At 39.2% G+C, this 17304-nt stretch overlaps 1 protein-coding gene across 1 annotated transcript in view; it reads right to left on the bottom strand.

The window, feature by feature from the left end:
• Positions 1 to 2583: 2583 nt before the first annotated feature.
• The window catches only part of LOC149311735 (sodium- and chloride-dependent betaine transporter-like), a 75420-nt gene continuing 60699 nt past the window's right edge, over positions 2584 to 17304 (bottom strand). The window contains exons 13-15 of the mRNA XM_089527802.1: positions 16791 to 16891; positions 14048 to 14218; positions 2584 to 3858 (exon numbers count right to left, since the gene is read on the bottom strand). Coding sequence (XP_089383928.1) covers positions 3727 to 3858; positions 14048 to 14218; positions 16791 to 16891 — 404 coding nt within the window. The 3' untranslated portion in view covers positions 2584 to 3726. The remainder of the gene's footprint in view (positions 3859 to 14047; positions 14219 to 16790; positions 16892 to 17304) is intronic.

The following is a 17304-nucleotide window of genomic DNA, read 5'->3' as shown; positions in this document are numbered from 1 at the left end:
GGTCTAAGAACATCCAGAGAGACAGATGTTGTCCAACCCTCTGGTGGAAGGACCTGGGAGCTCAAGATTATGACAGGTGTGTGCCCCAAATGTCTACAAGTAAATCCTATGACTGTTCAGCGAGTCTTCTGCCAGGTAAAAAGAATGGAAATGTTTTGCTACCCTACTGGGTCAGAGCAAGGCTCAGTTGTGTCTGTTTCGTGCCATGAAAGCTCCCTCTGGTGGCCCCATTCCACATTGGTGCCTTTTTCATCCATGGGCTTACCTTTGATAGAAGCAGGCAGCTTTGACCAATCATTTTTATAGTTCCTACAATGTCCCCACAAGCAAAGTGTTGTTCTGGGGCTCTTTTTACAACTCCTCAAATCCTTCTACCAGGCTAGTTAGGAGATTCTGGTGCTTGTAGTCCAAAAAAGTAATGTTTTCAAACTGTGAAACTGACCTTGAAGAAGGGTGAGCAGTTATGAGAGAAACAGAAAGGAAAATGAGGTCCTTATGTACAGTATTTATTATTCTTGTCCAGACATGTATTTTGTTCCCACTTCTTACTTTGGTGTCACAAACCATAAACCATGGGTTTTGTTACAAATGCTAAGTTAGCATCTGGTGAAACTTCAGCTTCCATGGTCCTGACATGCCCTAATGAAGTTTTGGCATTTCATTTTACAGCAGTTCTGTTCAATTCTCATTTCTTTAGTTTCCCAACAATTCAAGGATGTCACATGGAGCTGTATCAAATGAGGTATATTCAAGCTGAAACACTGTCAGCCTTTCTAGACTAGTCTCGTTTCAAAGAAAAAAAGATTTTAAGTGGTTTTGACATGTTCTTTTTCTGACAAACTCATCTTGCTTCCAATTTATCACCTTCTTCTCCTCCAGGCCATTGTGTAATGGGAGAGGCTGAGTGATCAGCACTGATTTTGAAGTCCAAACAGGAATTGTTAGAACTTTAAAAGCAAAACAAAAATCATCACCTGTAGCAGATCTATGCAAACTTTTTTCAGTTTTTTTTTAAAAGTAGCCCACCAAATTTGCCAAGGGAGTACGCATTTTAAGATTATGCAAATTTGGTTGAATTGGCTAATTTTGCCCCACTTGTTCACCTGAAACCTGAAAACCAAGATTCAGCCCTCCAAAAAGTTTGAAATGTGTTGCAAAAGACAGGAGGGGGCAGTGGATGAAGATTTAAGGAAACAAAAGGGGCCTTGGATTGGCCAGCTTTAACACAGACTTTTGTTAGTGCATTATGATGCTAAAGTGGCTCTAAAAATAAAGGTAAGTATATAGTTCAGTGACAGAATACTTGTATAGCATGTAGAAGTCACAGGTTTGATCCCTGGTAGCCTCTTAGCTGTGAACTCTCCTTGTACAGTATTATAGTTCCATAATGGCTGTCTACTGTTGTCAAAACAATGAGACCTGAGTAAATATATCATGTTAAAATTCCTCACCTTATTTGTTGTCAGAGAAACTATGTCTAGGTGTGGAGGGGAGGCCATTCTTGGAAACTTATTTCAAGAGAGAGAGAAAAAAATCTCAAACTTTTTTTTATGTGGGTTTTGTTTTGTTTTAGTATTTGTGTTCTTGTTGTGTGCATTCAAGATGTTTCTGACTTATGGTGACCCTAAAGAAATTCTATCATGGAGTTTTCTTAGCAAGATTTGTTCTGAGGGGCTTTTTTTTTTTTTTTTTTTTGCCTTCCTCTTAGATTGAAAGAGGAAGAATCATAGGCCCGGTACATACCTCCAGGAAAGGGCAGGGTGGCAGCAGCCTGTTTGGCAGTGGAGGGACACCACAGCAGCCAAACTGCCCAGCGTCCCTCCACTCCAAAAAGAACCCAGAAAGACCGGGTTCTTTTTGCAATGGCACTGGCATGTCATGAATGTGTCCTTTACATCAAAATGGCAGGACCTGTGTGGATGAGATGTTGCCATGATGCTGCCACTGATACACCATAGGGTTTGGGAGCATGCAGGTAATGCGCACTCCTGACTCCTAGCATCAGCGCTGCTAGGCACCTTTTGGCCCATCTCTCCCAGGCCATAGTTAGAAGATACCCCAAGGGCCATTCAAACCTATCCCCTGCCATGCAGGAATACACAAGCAAAGCACCCCTGACTTATTGCCATCCAGCCTTTGTTTGAAAACCTCCAAAGGGGAAACTCCACCACTCCTGAGGTCACATAGTGTACTTCCATGGCTGAGCAGGGATTCAAACCTTGGTCTCCTGTGTCACATTCCAACCCTCAAGTCACTACACCCCCTCACCTCTCTCTCTCTGGTATAGGATTCACCATTATCAAGCCAGTGACATAGTACCAAACTTTAAACTACAGGTCCTGATCATGACAGTGCCTACAGTGACAAGCTCATAAAGAGTGCAGAAATGCAGGCAATTACATTGACCTATCTACCTATCCACCTACCTACACACCTATCTGTAATATTTATAGCAATTTCCATCTCACAAGAAACAGATCTTTTGTAAACCTAACAAAGAAACAGCTTCATTTATATACCACTTCATACTGAACTAACAGTGTCTAAGCGGTTTAAAACTGTAACAAGTTTCGTGATTCAACATCAAACCACCTTAAAACAATTTAGATTAAAATGACTCACAACAGAACAACAGTGCTAGGAAAATCCATTTTACCTCCTATATATGTATGCTTGTGAAAGCTGGAGAGTGAAAAAAGCTGCTAGGAAGAAAATCAGCTCATCTCTTGTCATGCTGGGGAAGAGTTCTGTGAATATTGTGGACTGACAAAAAGATCAATAAATGGATCCTAGAGCAAATCAAGCCTAGAAGACTAAACGTAGGTTGTCATGGTTTGGCCATATCATGAGAAGAAAGGACTCACTAGAAAAGATTAATGCTTAGTAAATCTAAGGATAATGGGAAAAGAGGAAAATTGCATACCAGATGGATAGATTCAATCAGAGAAGCCACAGCCATGAATCTGCAAAAGCTGAGCAAGGTGGTTGAGGGTAGGGTGATTTGGAGGTCTCTTATTCATAGGGTCATCATAGGTTGAAGTCAACTTGAAGGCAATTAATAACAAATTGTGGGGGTTGCAGCCAAACTCAGATCGAACAGCGTTGCCCAAAGGGGTTAACATATGATACCAGAGTCACCACTAAACAAAAAGTCCCAAGGCTTTGAGTCTTTGAGCCCTGGCTCCACTACATCACTGGTAGTAGCATAACTTGGGTTTTTCCCATAGTTGTACCCCCCCCCCCCAGTCTTTCATTACTGCTGCAAGTGACAGCAACATCAGCAATTTTGTTGTTAGCTCAGCCACCATTTGGCATCCTCCACAGTTCTGAAGAAATTCAGTGAGGGAGGGAGCTGGAATCTGAGGGCAGTCACAATTACAATAATAAATGTTGGACAGTATTTAGAGAAGATTCTGCAGTCACCTCCCTTTGTTTCTAGGATGGGGTGGGGACTGAGAAAAGAATTTCTCAGAAAAGCTGAGAAATGATTTCCAAAAATTGTCTACTGAGACCTTTTAGTTTAGCTCTGAAAACCCAGTGTTGGACCTGCTCCAGCCAATCTAATCAGCTGTTACATAAAGTATGAAGAGAAGATGTTACCATCTTAAGTGATCCAGCTTCTGATAGGTAGGGAAGGCCTGAGAAATATCTTATCCTAGATGTAAACAGATGTGCCCAGAAAGGAGGGACCTTTCTGGGCTGTAAAGTTGTAATTCCCATTGATTTCTAGAAGTTGGTTTCTTTCTCTGTTGTGATGAGCACTTCCCTGGCTGAATGTGGGTGCAGTCCAGAGAAGGCAATCTGGTGCTTCTTTGGTTGGGGCAAGTCCTCTGCTGCAGCAGTGAGCTTGTGCAACCGCTATGGAAAGACCGGAAGGAAAGCAGACATTGTCTTTGTTAATTAAACTGTTAAACAAACTGACACCCAATAGCAATCCTCATCCATTGCTGTGGGCAAAGGCATTCCAAGAGCTAATCCATGCCATTTCCTAATGAATGTTTATTGCTATACCCATCTAAAAGAGCAAAGGAGAAACAACTTAACATTCTGATCTGTTTTGCCTTTAGGCTTCCTTTTTGTTGACATACTGTAATAAGCACATAATAAACAACAGAAATACTTACAGATGAATTGATAGAGGCTTTGATGGCTGACCTATAGGATTAGGAAGAACAAGAACAATCCTGTGGCACCTTCAAGACTTAACCACATTTATTGAGACAGTTGTATCTCTTCATAAGGGCTTAATGAATTGTTCAGTGATGGCTACTGCACAGATTAAAATCTTGAGGGAAAACGGATTTCTAGCTCTTCAAATCCAAACTCCCATTTTTGGTCACTCAATAAATTCTGTAGTTCTCAAGTGTGCATATAATGTTTTTTCCCCCTTCAAAAATGAACTCGATCTTCAGTATGCAAACATACTTTCAAGCAGCAGCAACAAGTAACCTGAGCGCTAGCGTTAAGCCTCTGTGTCACAGGGTGCAGGGAGTAGTGGTTTGTGTCAATGATTGCATCCACACTGCAGAAATAATGTATTTTGACACCATTGGAATTCTGAGAATTGTGGTTTTGTGAGGCATTTAGCCTTCTCTGTCAGAAATGTCTGGTGCCAGAACAAGCTACAGTTCCCAGAATTCCATAGCACTGAGCCATGGCAGTTAACGTGGTGTCAAACTGCATTATTTCTGCAGTGCAGATGCAGCCAATGAAATTGTTAACCTACTCTGGCTATTAACCTGATATTTAAAGATGCTTTCCAAACTACTGAACCAATTTTAATGATAGTGTTCAGCACCCTGGACATCTCCCTTATTCAGATGGAAACCTGGTGCAGATTTCCTACCCCACTGAAATGGAAACCACTAGCTGCCACTGGTTACAGGTTGTATATAAGTCACTCTTTCCAAAGGCCACAGGGTCTCAGACCAGTCCATTGCTACCTCCTCCAATCCATCTCCAGTAAGTAGGGGCCCCAAGCCAGCAGACAAGTGCTGTCTGTTGCTGCTACACTAAGGACACAAAACCTCAGATGACCCAGCAGCAATTTTTTTCTCATCTGAAGTTCCTGAAAAGGATGCAGAAATTATTCTTCCTTTTCCAGAGCCTTGAATTTGCTCAAGGGAACACCTTAGAAGCTAGGGTCTTCTCAGGCAGAGGGTAGATGAAATTACTTATATCTCAGGCAATAGCAACAGCCATTAACATGGCACAGCCAGGACCAGGGGCCAATAGGGACATTTTAGCTCTGGCTTTGCTGTTGACTGCTTACATTTTGAAGAAGAGGAGGAGGTGGGGGAGAGGAAGATAAACTATCTCATCCACTGACCAGCTCATTTCATTGTAAGACCCAACTCCTGAATGAATGTTGGAGGTGACAAAGATTACATTCAGCTCATGCTCAAGCTGCATGTGTTTGCACAAATAAGGAGTGGATAGGGAGTTAGACCTTCTCAGGTTCCCAGACAATGCTCACTTTTCTTGTGACCTATTTGTAAGGTTCTCCACATCCTCTTTCCTATTTCTTCTCAAGTTTCACTAGATTCTCCAAAGAGAAGAAGACATCTTTGTTCCAAGGAACAGGGTGCATATATGGCTCCTTGTCTCTGGCTATTAGCCAGTTAGAATTATATTGTATTACCTTTCTGTCTCAAGGGTATATTTCTCTTAATAAAGATTACTTCCTTACTTAAGAAAGTAGACTCAGGCTGAGATCCCACAACATGTTTGTGTAGTCTAATCTACAGCCATGTACTCATTTCTGTTGAATCCTTCTGCTGAATACTGACATTGTGCAACTGACTGTGTATCTGCCATGCCCTGTTTTGCAATGGGAAAAATACAGCGTCCCTCTCTGGAATTCCAGTGAAAACAATGGGACACTGAAAGTACTGAGAAACAGATGCACACTACATGTGAAATTGTTATAGTTATGGAATTCTGCTTATGCAACCATGAAGTGAGCACTTCTATTGCAGAACAGGGAACTAAGTACAAAGGAACATGCACATATGTATGACATCAAGAGGATTTCAGCCATAGTGTGATTGCTTTCCAGGGAAAACAGGCAAGCCCTTTGGGTCCTGGAATCGTTACACACTCCTCAACCACTCTGATATATAAAAGAGCTCAATCTTCATATACCCACATTGGGATTGAACATTCTGCTACCAAGGAAGACTTTACCATAGCATCACCACTCAAACAGAACTATATAACCTATTTATTTTGATTGGGAGGGTGATGTGATGATGAATAGGTTGATTAAATGACAGGAAAGGGATTTTGGTGTCCTATCTGCACTTGGAAAATTTAGCTGTGAGTAAATGCCTGATTTAAGTGGCATGCAAACAAGATAACAAATTTAAGGTGATTTAATCCTTTGGGGTTAGTTTGTGGAACCTTGTTTAGCCCAGCTGTCAGCAGAATGAGGCCAGCAAGTTTAGGCCAGTCTTGAGAATTCCAACTCCCACTTTTTGTTTGCTTTATAAAGTCTGTAGTCTTTTCTAGTCCTTGAGATTGCAGAGGAGAGATATGAAGGATAGATATGATTGCAAAAATGTTACATCTGTCTTTTTGTCTTTCTCATTACTGAAGTTCCAGAGGCAAAGTTTAAAAAAATGTTTTTAATTTTATAGATTGTTTCCTGGATTTAATTAGTTACTCTGATATATGATACATTTCAAAAAGTGCCTTCTAAACATAATAAATCTAGAATTCTACATGTAAGCATTCAGCCTCAAATTGGAATGATATACCCACAAGGAATGTGTTCATTAACAAGACAGGATTTTATAATCTAATTGTTCTCAACTTCTCCAAAATGAGAAGAAATTCATAGAACTGTTATTAGCTGTAAGATATTATACACACACACACACACACACATATATATATACATATACATACATATACATACATACATATATATATATATATATATATATATATATATATATTCATTCATTCATTCATCCTTTCTGGGAGTAATTCACAATGTTAAGATAGCTTCCTCCACAACCCTGCTCAAATGTTAATGCATACTTTATCAGGCATACCAGTAAATAGCAGAGAGACTTCTCTGTCAATGGAGACTTACACTTTTTCAGGGAGAATCTACTTAATTTGCCTTTATTAGTGTTTATCACCTCAGCTTCCATTCATTTGATGAACTTCCCTGTCCCTACCCCACAATCAGGAGACAGCCATGGCAGTACTTTGTGGGCTTGAAACCGCCTACCTCCTGAAAGTTTTGTTTCATGTTGCAAAAGCAGATAGTGAATACGTTCTTGTGCAATGTCAAAATATTAGTTATATATGCATGTCACCAACAGAATTTCAGCCTTTGAATGGGTTTTCACTATTCTGAAAGGTTAAAATGCCTCTCCAAAAACTTAGTTACTGGCAGGAAGAGCTTGATTTTTATTTATTTATTTTTTAAAAATGTGGTTATACTTGATGCTACCTTTTTTCTTTTGGCTTTGTCCACAATGGGAATATTTTCCCCATAGTACTTCTCTGAAACTGAATTCAGCCCTCAGGCTTCACTGATGTAACAGAACTTGGCTTCCTAATAGCTCCTTAGTGACTGACTTTTCACAGCTGGGCATTCACTCTAAATTTGAATCAAAGCTTTATCAACTAACAAAATATGAAATGGAGATCTGGAGATTGTTCTGCTACCCTTGGCCGAGTCAGTGCTGCCAGGCACATGAGTTATTGTGCTGATTGTTTTCCAAAAAGCTGTTATTTTTGTTGAAAGATGTTGTTGAGACAATTGATTCCCTTCAAGGGTTGTCAGAATAAGAATAATGTAAATTTTTATAAATGAACAAATGGTGGGATGCTGTATTGATTTTGGGAACAGGAACAGTATCAGTAATTAAGCTTGGGTTGAAGAGTAAAGTGGGTAACTATTTTTCTGGCCTGATTTAATTTCTGACAGAATTTAGTAACTTCTTCACAAACCAGTTCTTCTCACCAAGCTGCTTGGTATCCACTTGTATCAATATTTGTCTTTTTCTAATTAAATAATGTTCAGGATTTGCTCTGGGCCAAAGGGATTTTTAAAGTTTTAATTACTACTTTTTCTTTGGCATAGTTTTGGGGTCGGGACATTTGTTCCATTTATATGTATAATTGCTTTGTTTTGGAATGTTTGTCTCATCTGTATGTGTTAACTATATTCCATGCTGTTTGTTATGGCCTTTGGCTAAGACAAGAAACTGAACTGAACAAGCTATGCCAGTGTGAATGTTTTTGTTTTCTCCTTATTAGCTCATTGTTGTTTTCATTTATTTTTATTATCCTAAGATGTTTCACACTGGGGGTGCCTACAGATGGACCACTCCTTGCATTAACAATCAAAAGATATTGTAAAAATGGTCTTCCGGGTCAGTGAAAAGTGGGACAAACTGGAGAAAAAACATGGTGGGGGCAATTTGCAAATAGAAAAATACTTTTACTTGGGGTGAGGGCAAGGAAAAACAAAGAAAATAGTAGCACCTTTAGGACTAACTGGATTTCAGTTTAGCATGACCTTTTGTGGATATAAATCCACTTCTTCAGATGCTGTACATCTTGTATTAAGTTGTAAAAAGGGAGAGGGCAAAAACTTCTATTTCACTACTACTTCTTTGAAAACTTTAGAAATATTCTATCATCCTCTGTCTCTAAGTCCATTAAATTCCACAAATGAGGCAGAACAATGGAACAACAGAATTCTTGTTTGGAACCACCTTATGACAATTTAATGCTACTGAAGTATGGCTGTTTCACAAGCAACTGGCATTGGAATTAGAATGGTGGATCCACATGTCAGAGGTGGACTCAATTTAGTGTGTTCACCTCCCCTCCCTCCAATTAAAATTTACAGGGTGCATTGGTTCTGCAAAAATATGTGTGAAATGCCTCTTACTGAAAAGTAATGGGGAGTAAAGCTACCTAAGTTAATTTAAAATATATATTGGAGAATAAATGTTTAATTCCACATTAGAACACCAAAGAATGTTTTTTAAAAGTGTTCATACTTAACAGATTGGTGGTGCAATTGCATTAAACCTGGAACAATGGCCAAACCCTAGCCTTAAAAATATTAGCATGTCCCCTCAGAAAAACATCAGAATGCCATTCACACACACACACACACACACACACACACACAAAACAACCAAATTTTCAGGAGCAAATTTGTCTGAATTCTTCATAATGAGGAAGTGAATAAAGGGCAGCAGTTTCAAAGAAAAAAGCAATAAGGAAAAAGTCTGAACTATTTTTTAAATGTCCTTTCATTTATTGTATGCTTCTTGGACTGCAAAAAGGATTGTGCCTCATTATTAGTAGTAGTAGCAGCAGAAGTAGCTGTAATAATTCTTATCTATGGTGAGGTTTGCCACTGTGATCACTGTTTTCTTTCCGCTGTGGTTCTCAATACCCTAGGTGTACACGCATCTCTAATTTCATCTGGTAATGGCTGTGAGATTTTCAATGGGATATGTTTGTGGTGGTGTTAACTGCCCTTGAGTCAATCTCAACCCATGGTGATCCTGTGGATAAGATATCTCTAAGACCCTCTGTCCACCACTCTCTGCTCAGGTGCTGCAGACAGGCAAGTATATGTAATGAATAGATAGTTGGCCTCACAAAACTCTTTATCACTCAGTCTCCTGCTTTGTTTCTTGAGCTGAGCCCAAATCTCCCTACTATCTTTGATTCTGCTCTAATTCCAAATTTGCCATTCTAGTCACCTATGATTACCATGCAATCCAGTTTTAGTGTGTTGTCAATTTCATCCTGGACTCCATCACAGAAATTCTCAATTTCCTTTTTTTCTTTTTTGCTTCTGTGGCTGGTGTATATACTTGGTGATGTTTACTGGATTCCTCTGAAGCCTTACTGACATGATTCAGTCGGATTTTGTGTTATATCCTTTCACTGATTTTCCTATGTCTTGCCTCACTATTAGTGCTTCTCAATTCTTTCTCTTGTATCATTTCCTGAGCAAAACACTGTGTGTTGTCCAACTCTAAATATCTCATTCCTGTCCATTTTAGCTCACTCACTCCTAGTACTGCTGTGTTTATATGATCCATTTCCTTTTTTACTATCTAGTTTCCCTTGATGTCCCACATTCCATGTTCCTATAACATGTGTAGCACAGCTTCAGACCTTCTTTTAATTTTTAAATGTGTCCGATGCATAGCTTCCCACTTTTAGTTTTGTTTTGCCCTTGACCATATCTCTATTTATAATTGCCCTCTGTTCCACCCTTTTAGCTGTCTGTTTGTACCTTGTCCTTGTCTCTTGTTTTGTTTCCATAATATCACAGAGTTGGAAGAGATCTCAAGGGCCATCAATTCCACCCCTCTGCCTGTTTTGGATTGTGTCATCCTGGAATTTTTTTGGTAAAAGGTTATCGCAAGGAAGTTCACCTTTGCCTCCCTCCGGCAGTACTAACATGCATTAGCTATGGTGTCGCTGTACAAAGGGATGTACATGTTGTTAAAATATATTATTTATTTATTTGGTTTCTATACCACCTTTCAGGAAAAATGGAACTCAAGGCAGCTATGGGATAAACATAAAAAAGAATGAATAGTTTTTCTAGAGGTTTTCAGGGTATGTTGCCATGTTCTGGAAGAGTTTATTCCTGACGTTTTGCTAGCATCTGTGGCTGGCATCTTCAAAAAATGAATCGTTTTTAGCATGCTATCCTATAAGTCACCCTTTTCCCAACCTGGTGACTTCCAGATATTTTGGACCCAGCATTCTTCACCATTGGTTATGCTGGGTGGGGTTGATGGGATCTGATATCCAACCATGTTGGGAGGGCAACAGGTTGAGAAAAGTTGCTATGCAATCCCACTGAACTCATTGAGTCTTACATCTGTGTAGACATATATAGGATTGCACTGATGACTTAACTAACAAATGTTTTATACAGATGAATTTAAATTGGATAATTTAAGAGTCTTCTTTTGATATTTTATTCTATTCCCTTTTATCTATATGCCCAATATGAGGCATTTTGTCCTGATACAATTCTTTGCTTAGCTCAATCAACTGGAAAAGAGCTGAACGGTAACCTATCAAAGTATTAAAGGTGCTACCAAGGTAAAGTCCATTCCCTCAAAACACCTTTTTTCTCCTCTCTACAGAAGTCGACTATCTGTCAAAAGCTGCACAAACAATTCACTTTCTGTTAAGTGAACCACATTCCCTTAGCCTCACACTTGCTTGATAACTTTCCCTCAGGTAGGTGCACTTCTCACCACATACATGAAAATTTGTCGTATGCTATGTAGCTGTGGGTATACACCCAACTGAAAACTGCCAACAACTATTATATAATGCTGCATTTTTTTTCTTTTTCCTTCTCAATGTATTTTTGTTTGTTTTTGCCCTTCTCCTCCCCTGTGAGTTTTGTTTTAAGCCTTCCTTCCTTTTTTCTTCACTCTCTGGGGTTTTGCCTCACAACTTGTCCACCTCAGGTGGACATTTAAATCACTGCCAACATAAAGCCTGTCATTTCTCATTTTGTTACAATCCCTAGTCAGTAAACAGGGCCCTGCAGGCACAACATCACCTTCCCAGAGGATGGTGCATTGGGAAGGGCATCCTCTGAAAAGTTCAATCTCTTCAGTGTTAGAGTGAGATTCCACAGTCTTTTATCACTGCAATTTGAATTACTTCACCAAGATGCACATATAGATACATCCCATAAAATCCATGTTTATAACACTCTGTTTTAGTAATCTGAAAAATATCTGTTACATTGTAAGTTGTAGAATTCATTAAACAACAATGATCAGTTAAATATACAGTGGGCCCATGGTATCCACTGGGATTTGGTTCCAGGAACCCCCATCTCCAGTCTCATGGATACCAAATTCCATGGTGTTCAAGTTCCATTAAATGCAATAGCGTGGTAAAATGGTGTCCCTTATATAAAATGGCAAAATCAAGATTTGATTTTTGAATTTATATAATTTTAAAATATTTTCAAGCCATGGATAGCTGACTCTGTGGATAAAGAATCCATGGATATGGAGGGCCAGCTGTAGGTCCCTTGAGAGAAAATTCAGACACTTCACCAAACTATGTTTCATATCAACCATAATTTTAAAACTGAAAGCAAGGTCTGAGCATCCAAATATAGAGAAAAATCACAATTAAAATTGCTTGGTTGTTTTCATCTGATTAGTACTTCAGTCTTTAGAAGCAGAGCAATAGGTTTGTAGATTTGGACATTACGCCAAACCACAGTTGGCATGGACTATGGTTTTTCAATCAACTTCAAACCATGGTTTTCAGTTCTAATTTGCCAACAAACTGCAGTTCATAGTCTGTCAATTCAGAGATGAACTAAATCACAGTTAAGCTTTGTTTATCAAAAATTTGGTGTGATAGCTAAACTGAATCAATGTTGTTTAGTGGTCTTTTCCTCTCCAGATATACTAGTCCTCTCTACCTCTTTTTGAAATGATGTCACTGCCAAACAAAATTCAAGGCCAGTTGCTTCACATGATAAATCGAGTGCATGTGACAGTCAGGAGCACCTGTTATCAGCTACAGCTGATATGCCAATTGTGCCCTTTCCTGGAAGTAAGGGACCTAGAAACTGTAGTGCATGCACTGGTAACCTCATGGCTCAATTTTTGCAATGCACTCTACATAGAGCTACCCTTGAACCTAATCTGGAAACTAAAGTTAGTACAAAACATGGCAGCCAGGCTGATCACTGGTAAAACTAGAAGTGATCATATTACACCTGTTCTGAAATCTCTTCACTGGGTGCCTATTGGTTTCCGGGTGCAGTATTGGGTATTGGTGATTACCTTTAAAGCCCTACATATATAAGAGATTGCCTACATTTAAAGCCCTACCTATATAAGGGATCACCTACTTTCATACAATCCGCCTTGCACCTTCAGGTCCTCTGGGAGGAATTTATTGCAACCTATAAAAACCAGATTAATGGCAACCTCACAGAGGATGTTCTCTGCTGCTGCTCCCAGACTATAGAACGCCTTGCTGGAGGAGATCCATCAAATAACCAATCTAGACAGCTTCAAAAAAGCTGTCAAGACGGATCTCTTCTGGCAGGCCTTCTCAGAATAGTTCAATCTAATTTCTCTACTCTCCCTACTTTATGTAACCACTGCCTCTACTAGAAAATTGCTGTCATTTGAACAGGTTTAATTTTTAAACTGTATTGTATTTAATCCTGTTTCAAAGGGGGAGTGGGTCAATTTATTTATTGAAAGTATTATTATTCCAACATACTCTAATGTAAGCCGCCTTGATTGCTGCAGCAGAAAGGCGGGGTATAAGAATAAACTTTATTTATTTATTATTTAAGGTGACCAAAATAGTTGCAGTTTGTTGTTGATTGGGAACAGGATGCATTCCAAAGCAAGAATGCTTTTCAACGTGTTAATAAGATGACTAAAGAATTAAGTTTGGAGCTTCTGTAGTTAGATAGAAACCAAGAATTCAGTCCTTTATCTGGAACAACTGCTGTTAAATCTTACCTTCATCCCATGGGTGTAGCCACATGGCAGAATTAAAGCAGTTTGATACCCGTTTAACTGCCATGACCCAATCCTACAGAATCCTGGGGTTTGTAGTTCGATGAGACACCAGAGCGCTCTGACAGACCAGGCTGAATACTTCACCAAGCTATAAATCCCAGGATTATGTAGGATATGTCATGTTACTTAAAGTAATATCAAACTGCTTTAATTTTGCAGTGTGGTTACACCCTATCCATGTATCTCACAATGTGAAGGAGATGTATGTATCTTTCTCCCATTGGGAAGATGGGGAAAACTGATACCACTGATGTGACATCACAGATGATACATGACTAATACTTAGATATTACTGCATGATTAATGATGTCACAGAAATAAAATGATCCTGAATCACAGAAAGCAAATGCCTTTCTGAGTTTCTATATTACAAATCTGTCTGAAATCACACATCAACATACTCTTCTGGCAATTAATGGACAACCATGCTATGTCCTGTTTCACCCTTTTTTTACCTGTTTGAATGAACCTCTGGTTTTCAAGAGGATGAAGATGACGTAGAATGGAATGCAGATCATAGAGGACAGTGCCATCAGCCAACCCACAGCAATACCCCATGATGGATACTCATATAAGTTGTTATATCTTAGTGGTGTGTATCTAATGAGTGAAAACAGGAAGGTTGCCTAAAGAAGACAAGAGCAGACAGCATGACAGCTGTGATAAGTGGGAAATTAGAAACATGTATAAGGAGATAATTCATGAGAAGAGCACAGAGCTCTATATTTAATTCAGATCCTCTTAGTGCAACTGTTTTGGCTATGAAAAAAAAGACAATCCCTGCTGAACTTCTGTCATGTCAGACCATGAGGAGATGGTTGTAAGGATCCACTAATGAAAACAGGATTTAGCCCAGATTTAATTTCAGTTTCCATTTAAATAGTGCTTTTTGAACTTGTGTAATAGCATGCCAAAAGCTGAATTGGATCGCAGGGAGCTGTACCTGACTATAAAGCTCAAAACTGAGGTCCTGAAATCAGTGGTTGGCTCCAGAACCTGAAGCACAGCAGATAGCAATTACAGCTCTATTGACCAGGTCAAGGCAGAAAGCCAAGCTCCTCCCTTGACACTGACTGCTTAGTTACTGTTTCATAAGTGCCTTTTCCTAGCCTATTCCAAAATATATATGTCATCTTAAATATCAAGGTCCTAAATACTTGGATCTTGGGTATTTAAAAGACAACCTCTTCCAACATGACTTTGTCCTGTTTGCTGAAAGAAACCTTTTGTTGCATCTCATCATCTACAATAGGGTAGCTAGTAGCAATGTATGAGGTCTATACTGCTGTGCACAAATAATGGTTTTCACTGTCATTCACCCATGTCCTATAACAGAGGTGTTTCAGATCTACCTCATGTCCTTTTGTTGTATCCTATTGTACAGCTTGAGTAGCAAGCTGGACCTCTGCCAACAAGCAGATGAATTTCAGAATCCTTGTTAGCCTTATGCCCAAACATAAGTGGCTAACTTGTATTGGTAACCTTGCTGAATATTTTTTACATTGGCTTTGTAGTCTGAAGGTGGGAAAAGATATGAAGGCAGAGAACTAAGTGAGGGAGTGATTTTTTTCTCTCTGTTAATGGGCTTGCACAGTTCTCATAGCTACTGGAGGAATTGGGTCACACGTGCACACTTTGATTTTCTTTTGTTTAGTTCTGCACTATATAACTCGTGGGTGGGCCTCTTCCATGGGGGTTCACCCCAGCCCAATGGCCCTTTATGGGGGATTTGACTGTCAGCCAAAGGACAGACTGGACAGATTTTATCTGGGGGCCCAGTTCTGCCATTTGTTGAGAGGGGTGCTGGGCCCCATCAGCCAAAGGGCTACAATGCTTCTCTGCTGTGCACCATCTGTAGCATCATTTACCATCAATAAAGCTTATGCTATAACAGAAATGTGTGTTAGTATCTAGCATTGAAAGAACCTTTGGAGATGCCTGGGACTGAATGTATTTCTGGAACAAATCAACTTGACTGATATTTTACCTATCTTTGGCATTTGGTACTCCTTCATTTTATTTTATTTTTTTACTTGACTGTTTCATCTGCTGTGCTTTAAATATTTCTGTTACTTCCTCTTTTCTTTTCTTTTTTGTACTAGTACACTGCAATCAAATAAATGAATTACAACAATTTTATAATTCAACATATTCTTATATTATTCCATATCTTCCCTCTATTCAGTGATTGTTAATGTCTACTTCTAATCATTTATCTGGTTTTTGTAAGACATTCTCATTCTTATAAATTCTGACTTCTGATTCAGCAGTGAGTTCATTAGAGTTTATTCAGTTTTTACTTGCATATTTTATTTGTTTTCACTCAATGCATTGTTGTATTGTTACTTCCTCATTTCAAGTGTTTAACTGGAAGTCAGTGTGACCAACTCACAAACTGGAAAAGTGGGACAGAAATACAACAGTTGTATTATGCAATGCAGAAAGGCGGGTGAGGAAGAAAAGCAGTTCCTCTTAGTGCCAAAACAGGTAAGTGGAGAGGAGGTGGGCTTTTAATCCACCCAGATCAGATTAAAGTTTGAATAGCAGAAGAGCTGGAAAGTGAAGGGCTGATCCCATTCACAATTTTACATGCATTATAATTATCCCTAAGTTGGATCCTGAATCACATTGTCACAAAATTTGCTGTGACAGATAGAAGTGAAAGCTGCTGTCTCCCATGTCAGTGGGTGGGGAATTTGCCCTGGGTTTTCTGGACTTTGAAAGAATTATCCAAAATGTTGCATCTATTTTAAGGCATGTGTTCAGATAGCTCCTTGAGAGTTCAGATTTAAAAAATTGAGCAGTTTCAATGTTCCCTCTAATACCTTATTACTATCTCCCCACTGCCAGGGGAGCCACAACAGCCACTGGCAGGAGAGGAGTCCTTATAGGAATGCTAACTCTAAGTTGAACATTTGATTGCGAGAGGTCTAGATTAATTCAGGATGCACCTACACTGTAGAAATAAAGCAGTTGTGCACCACTTTAACTGTCATGGCTCCATCTTACAGAATCCTAGGATTTGTAGTTTGGTGAGACACCAGCACTCTTTGGCAAAGAAAGATGAAAATGTTGTAGAACTACAAATCCCAGAATTCCTTAGGCTGGAGCTACAGCACTTAAAATGGTGTCAAACTGCATTATGTCTACAGTATAAATGCACCCTACATGATGAGACAGAAGATACAATGTACTTACCAGACAAACCGCAGGTGTTAAGAAAAGCCAGCAGAATTTAACTAGGGGCCATGGCCGGTAGCCAATCATATCTTCAATGTTGTCATAAAAACGATCCGCTCCTTAAAGATCCACCACCACAAAAAAGAGAAGAAGTATTTTTAAAGAACAATAATAGAAGGCAAATCCAAAATGTTTTAGACTTCGTAAATAGAAGCCACAAATGAGAAAGAAATTACTAAAGACTAAAACAACATGCAGGCATCTGACGAACATCTCCAATTGTTTTTTTCTCCTGTTTGGTTTGTAACATTTTGCCTGATGGAGCCCATGGACCTTTGAAGCCTTGCAACAAGTATATTGTGCATTTCAGTTGGCCAATAAAGGTATCACTGATGGATTTTTGTTTGGATTTGTTTCCTCATCAGTTGTTTAGGGAAAAACATCTTGCTAATATTAGTGGTCAGGCATCAGGTCTCTGGCTTAAATTAATGCCTATTTCTCTTTTAAAATGCAAAATCCTTGACTATTTCAC

Source organism: Sceloporus occidentalis, unplaced genomic scaffold (assembly GCF_023333645.1).
Source record: "Sceloporus occidentalis isolate IW3139 unplaced genomic scaffold, rSceOcc1.0.p SCAF_5, whole genome shotgun sequence".
Taxonomy (NCBI): Eukaryota; Metazoa; Chordata; class Lepidosauria; order Squamata; family Phrynosomatidae; genus Sceloporus; species Sceloporus occidentalis.
The sequence above is the reverse complement of the archived record's forward strand: the minus strand, read 5'-3'. Positions and strand labels throughout refer to the sequence as shown.